Source organism: Sinocyclocheilus anshuiensis, unplaced genomic scaffold, assembly GCF_001515605.1.
Source record: "Sinocyclocheilus anshuiensis isolate Anshui unplaced genomic scaffold, SAMN03320099.WGS_v1.1 scaffold767, whole genome shotgun sequence".
Lineage (NCBI taxonomy): Eukaryota > Metazoa > Chordata > Actinopteri > Cypriniformes > Cyprinidae > Sinocyclocheilus > Sinocyclocheilus anshuiensis.
In genome coordinates, this window is record NW_015551124.1 from 1,081,209 (window position 1) to 1,088,112 (window position 6,904).

The 6,904-nt window shown below is 32.6% G+C and overlaps 1 protein-coding gene across 1 annotated transcript in view; it reads left to right on the forward strand.

The window, feature by feature from the left end:
* Positions 1-6,904, forward strand: part of LOC107663133 (tyrosine-protein phosphatase non-receptor type 21-like) — a 35,001-nt gene that overhangs the window by 8,965 nt on the left and 19,132 nt on the right. The window contains exons 5-11 of the mRNA XM_016453292.1: positions 2,058-2,125; positions 2,226-2,296; positions 3,571-3,658; positions 4,385-4,473; positions 5,024-5,111; positions 5,325-5,404; positions 6,168-6,275. Coding sequence (XP_016308778.1) covers positions 2,058-2,125; positions 2,226-2,296; positions 3,571-3,658; positions 4,385-4,473; positions 5,024-5,111; positions 5,325-5,404; positions 6,168-6,275 — 592 coding nt within the window. The remainder of the gene's footprint in view (positions 1-2,057; positions 2,126-2,225; positions 2,297-3,570; positions 3,659-4,384; positions 4,474-5,023; positions 5,112-5,324; positions 5,405-6,167; positions 6,276-6,904) is intronic.

The window sequence follows — 6,904 nt, forward strand, 5'->3', positions numbered from 1 at the left end:
AAAAAAAAAAAAAAAAAAAACACTGGGTGGATATTTATCATTATAGGGTGGTTGTGTACACATACTGCCAAGACACATTTTAAAATGTAAAAGTGAATTTTGCATCCGATGACCCCTTTAAAAAGGAAAAAAAAAATTACTAAAATGTGCTGGATTGAAAATATTAATTTCTTGATTTTTTCTTAATTCAATAAACAGATATTGATTTTTAAAAACCAAAAATCGATCTTTTAGTTTATGCTAAATTGCAATCAGTTTTTCGTCTATGGAAAAACATCAATAAAAAAGCTTAAACAATAAAGTTAAAAAACGTACGGATTATGTTACGTTTATTTCAGAAAAGCCATTCAATTCCCATAAACTCGTTAGTCAATTAGAAAAAATAACTGTAGAGAGGAGCATTTTGCTAAATATGTGCTATATTATATATTATATTTCTTTTACTTTTTAACCTGTTCTTTAATATCTATGTATGTTTGTTTGAATAAATCCGCCATGAAAACTGTCATTTTTTTATGACAGTCACTGTTTAAATGTCTATAAAAACTGCCTGTGCAATGTAAATAATTTAAATAATATTGTATATAATGTAAATTAAGTATTGTGTATAAATCAGTTGTTAATTTTTTACGTTCAATATTTTATGTTTGAATAAATTAAAGTGTTTTAGTAGCCACTGTTTAAATATTTATTTAAAAAAATACATGAAAAAAAATTGTACACATCACTTTAATATTATTGTAATCTACCAACTGACGAATCAAATTAATCTATTTATTATGAATCGATACTGACTGAATCATTATTGAATAAAGTAGAATTGAATTACAAGCTTGTGATTCGAAATTGAATCAAATCATGAAATTTGTTCCAATACGCATATTCAAGTCATCATTCAATGACAATTTTCCCCTCCACTCTCAAATCTCTTAACATTATGTGGAAGGTGTTTTGAGACGCAGTTATAAGTTGATGTTGCAAGAGAACATTTGCTTTAACATTCTTAAGATAACGTTCAGCCAGTATCTGGTTCAGATACTCAATCATGAAGGTACGGTTTTGTATTTCTACGGGCTGCAAGTCTAGAAAATCAGAGCATCATTTATCAAGCTGTGTTGCCAGGCTCGAGAATCTCGTACGCTGCTGGCAAAGATATATCTGGCAGCACCAGTTACTGGACTGCTGTTAGCAAAGCAGAGGAACTGACGTCACTCACTGTCGCAACCAGATCAAAAAAAATATTTCCCGTATTTGCACTGTCAACAGGCCTTTGTCTCCGCATGGTTTGTGTTGTTTCGATGAGGCTGGACGTTCAGCGGGAGTTATTTTTGTGCACCAGCATTGCTGTGTAAGGAGGCTTCACGCGATGGTAATGTTTCGGATTGTTGGCATAGCTGTGAACATTTCTAACGGGCTGATTAGACATGCTGTTAATTTTGAGCTACTACAGTTACAAAGGCTAAATCGATTCCTTCCATTACAAAAAGTCTCTCAGTTTTTCTAAATTTAGATGTGCGATTTTTATAAATGCTGTAGATGATTTTGCAGGAGTGTCATCTCACATTTTACATTTTAAACCCAACATCAAACTCATAAAATCAGTGTAAAAACAAATAAAATAAATAAAAATAAAAACAAATAAAATGATTTGTTAAATAAAATAAAAAATACGTTAATAAAATAATTTGTAAAATTAAATAAAAATAAATACATACTTTTTTTGCAAAATAAAAAATAACAATTTGTAAAAAATAAATAAATTAGTAAAATAAAAAATAATAAACTAATTTGTTAAATACAATAAAAATAATTATATAATTTAAATTTAAAAAATAAAATAATTTGCACAATAAAATGCATAAAATATGGATTAGAGATTTGAATGCATCATGTGCATCTTCGGATAATGTGTATATATATGCATATAGTGCATCTAGTAAAAAATAAAAACACTAAAATATCACCCCATGGGTCTTCCTTTGAGGAATCAATGTCATTGTTTTATTTGGAGGCTTTTTTAATCTCACGCTAAACATAGTTTGTCTGTTGGTTTTTAGCTGACCTTGGAGACTTCAATCGATATGACTCCCAGGAATTCCTTCAAAAAATTGTGCTTTTTCCAATGGTAAGGAATTATTGAACATTTTATTGTCTATTTTAGGTTTAAAGGCTGCAGGATATGTCATAAGTCTGTTATTTCAACTCCGTTTCTCCGCTTTTCTCAGCCATGGATACAGGACGAGAGGGTTGTGGAAGAGGCCACCCAGAAAGTCTCCATGCTCTATCAGAACTACCGGTGAGAGGCTGTAGTCGTTTCTGAAATGTGCTAGTTTTCCCATTTGGAAAAGGCTGAAAGACTGTTAGCCGCTGTCTGTGTGAGGTTCATGATTATCAGATGTGTTCAGATGGTTCCTGTTAGAGGATTTCAAAGGCAGCTGTCAAACCCCTGATGTGAATTATGACCAGACTTTCAGCTTTGGACACAAGGCAACAATAAATGCTCTTGGCTTTCCTGCAAAAGTTCTGTTTTAGAAAGTCTTTCAGATGTGGTTTACATATGCTCGGCACACGTTAAGGCTGGGATATATATTTTGAAATATTTGCCACGTTTTGTTGCTGATATAAAATCTAAATGATCTAAATCGTGATGTTTTATTTGGCCTTTAGGCCTATATTTCTAAAAAAGGCATGTTTTTATATAATGCATTATGAAAGAAGGGCTAATTTCAGCTCTATTTTAAACCTTGGTAACAAAATGCTGTTGGATTTGAATAGTTGATTAAAAAATGTATTGATCAGCGTTTCTGCGGCTCTTTTAAAGTCTTATTTCACTCCTACCACAAATAAAGGTCTTAAATCAGAGTAAAAAAGTATTACATTTTTAGTCATGGCATTAAATGTTGCATGCACTGCAAAAATGAATATTTACTCAGTATGTTTGTCTTTATTTTCCAATACATGTATCTAAACAGCCTTAAATCAATATCTTGTTTTCTGAAAAACTGAACAAAATTAAATGAGATTATGCATAAAATAAGAGCAAATGTCTGTCAATGTTGTATGAAAACATGTTTTTCCTTTGAATTAAGTTGATTTTTCTTCACATTGGCAGATATTTGTTCTTGTTTTAATTATAAACTCACTTCATTTTGATGAATTTCTCAGAAAGCAAGACATTTTTCTCTCAGTGTCTCAGCTTTCTTTGCTTCTCAGTGCTTCAGTTTTCTTTAAGAAACATTTGTACGTTTGTACTGGAAAATAAGACAAAAATTCTATATTCTAGTTAAGCTTTTTCTTGCAATGAATTAAACAATAATCTATACTTTACATAATATAGTTCTTCGTATGGCACGTCATGCAGATGAAACAACTTTTTAGTGTCTTGGAAGAAATATACATACGCATTGCAATGCTCTGACATTGTTTGTTTGAGTAATGCACGATAAGCATGAGGAAGAATCAGCACAGATGAGTCTGATAATGACATCAGATGACAAGTGCATTGTTGAATGTGACCTTTGTGCTGTAGTGTCTCAAATCGAAGCTGTGTGTGTGTTTTCTGTTTCCCAGAGGTCTGTCCGCACCGGAGGCGGAGTTACTCTACATGCAGGAGGTGGAGAAGATGGAGGGGTACGGTGGGGAGAGTGTCCAAGCGAAGGTAAAGCAGCAAAGAAAAGCTGTTCTTTGTGTAATTCAAGTTCCTTTTCATGGGTGCAAGCTCATCGTGCAAGAGCGCACACGACTGCTTTGACAGTGTGAAAGTGAGAAATGCATGCACCTAAAATATCTATGTACCGGGATATATTTATGAGTGTTTAGTTTTAAAGTATTCAGTTTACCTTATAATAGATTCCCGTGATGCATTTTGCATAAGTCATCTTCATCAGATTTGAATGAAATGTAACACTCCATCAGTGTCTCAGCAATGGATGCTCTGAAGTGAATGGGTGCCGTCAGAATGAGAGTCCAAACAGCTGATAAAAACATCACAATAATCCACACACCTCCAGTCCATCAGTTAACATCTTGAGAAGACAAAAGCTGCATGTTTGTAGCAACAAATCCAGTCCTTTTTCTATTGAAAAAGTAATCTGGTCTGAATCGGGAGAGAAATATGCACAATTTACCGTCCAAAACAGCTCTTTTGATGTGAGAGACAACAGGTGATGGACTTTTTCTATGGAGGAAATGTTATTATGGATTATCGACTATTTTGGCCAGAAACAATGGTTTGAAGTTGTTTGGACTCTCATTCTGGTGGCACCCATTCACTGCAGAGGATCCGTTACTGAATTATTAATTATTTTAAGACACTGAGAGCCTTTTAAATGAATAATTATTTCACAATACTATATTTTAAGATTTTTTCCTTGTGTCTAAACAGGATGCTCAGAGCGCAGATGTGATTATCGGCTCATGTCTGGACGGGATTTTTGTCAAGCACAAAAATGGGAAAGCACCTCTCATGTTTCGGTATGTGTGCATTCATCTTTTTGTGTGTTTTTTTTGCATTCATTCATTAAAGCTGGTGAGATATATAAAATAAATTGACACATTTTTGATGTTTAGCAATCCTAAGGTTTTTTTTGCCGTGATATTCATTTGGCTATTACATTTCCTAAAGACATTTGCATCAGTCAGCAATGTTTAAGGGAGTCTCTGCATGGCATATTACAATGTTTTAATAAAAATATTATATAGGCAATATTACTACTAATCACAATGTTTTATATTGCAGCGTTTAAATTAATATGATTATTCTTGTGTTAATATAGTGAAACAAAGTGTGCAAAACATGCATTGATGATTGTAAATAGATTTATTTCTGTATTTTACTTATTGAAATTTTGTTTCCTCCTATTGGGCAAAAAATCACCCTTCCTCAGAGCAAGAATAATCAATATAGATATTGTCAAAAGACTTGCCCTCGTCTTCAAAAGGCTGTTTATCATCCAGTGTATCGTGTTTTTAGGTTGTGTTTTGCCGTCATGTGTCTGACTCGAGCTCTTAATTGTTTCTGCAGGTGGAATGACATAAATAATATGACTCATAATAAGTCTTTCTTTGCCCTGGAGCTTGCCAACAAAGAAGACACAATCCAGTTCCAGACCGTAAGTCAGATGCTTTTCTCTTCCTAAAATAGCCAAAAGACTGAAGTTAACCTAGAGTTATGCTATCACGTATGCCTATGTGTATGTCCATTCATATTAGTGAATAGATTTGTAGCTAGCCTCCAAAGAACGCCACTCATTTAGGCCCTGAAACACACGAGTCAATGTTCTGGCCTGATTTGATTCAGTAAAAATGTTCTGGCTCTGTTTCAGGAGGACATGGAGACGTCCAAATACGTATGCAGAATGTGGCTGGCGCGGCACAAGTTTTACAAAATTAACAACAGCAGTCTGTAAGTTTATGTGTCTGTGCTTTCTGTCGTGTGTTTTTGTTAGAATTGCACTCATTTTGGCCAATACAATATGAACAAATCTATAGACTCTTACAGATGCTGGTCATTTGTCTTTTATTTCCCCTAAAAAAATGTTTTAATGTTGTGACTAAGCATTCAGTCATTAGTGGATTGGATCTTGTGCTTGGATGTGTAACAGGAATACATTATATGCACAATAAAAAGAAAACTTTTCATAATTTAGCAAATAATTCTAACAAAAGTTTGGGATCTGTAAGATTATTTAGTGTTTTTCTCTTCTCACCAAGGCTGCATTTATTTGATCAAAAATAGTAAAAACAATTAAATATTATTACAATTTCAAATAACTATTTTCTATATGAACATATTTTAATATGTAATTTATTTCCGTGATCAAAGTGATCATTCAGTGTCACATGATCCTTCAGAAATCATTCTAAACATTTCATATCATTGTTAAAAACTGTTATTTTACTTCATACTTTTGTGGAAACGTGTCTTATGAATAGAAAGCTCAAAAGATCAGCATTTATTTTAAATACAATTTGTTTTGCAATATTATATGTGTTACTTTTGATCAATTTAATGTATCCTTACTGAAAAAAAGTACGTAAAAACAAAACAAAATAGCTGATTATGTTAGTTTAATCAGTAATTGGCTGATTAAAATCATTGGCTGCTTCATCAGTGCGTCTGTAGTTTTGTGTCTCCTCCTTCACCGCTATCCATTTACTGTCTCCAGAGAGCTGTCTGACGGCCCAAACTCTGAGGGCTCCCAGAGGTCCATTCTCTCTCTTTCTTTTCCTCGTTTTCCAAACCTCTCTCGTCCCTCTGTTCCTGCTGACAAGGGGTGAGCCTGACTGCACGAGGGCATCAATGCTTTACTGCTCAGAGCTTCTCATGGGCTACAGAGTGACAGAAAACTCCTGATAACTCTTTAAGGAATGGCATGACAACATGCTCTGGTCATATTTTACCGCAAATGTAATTTAAAAAAAAAACTATTTTCCTAAATAAAATGCAGACCTTTTTGGATCATTACAAATTTATTTTATTTTATCAAGATAATTTATAGACAGTAAATCAAATACTACTTAAAAAAAAAAAAAAAATTAACTTTACAATAATTCCCCATTACAGCATCATAGATTAGTTAAATATTAAGTTAAATATTGATAATGTGGGTAAAATGCACCCTATTTTCATAATGTCAATGCAACAATGCACATATTTTTGAAAGAAGTCTCTTCTGCTCACCAAGGCTGCATTTATTTGACCAAAATTACAGTAAAAATAGTTATATTGTGAAATATTACTACAGTTTAAAATAACTTTTCTTTGTTTATTTTAGGATAATTAAGTATTTTATTTTATTTGTTTTTAATCTGGACTAACTGTAGTCAGCTGCAAATCAAATGCTATAATCATTTATAAATATTATGTTATATATATATATATATATATATATATATATATATA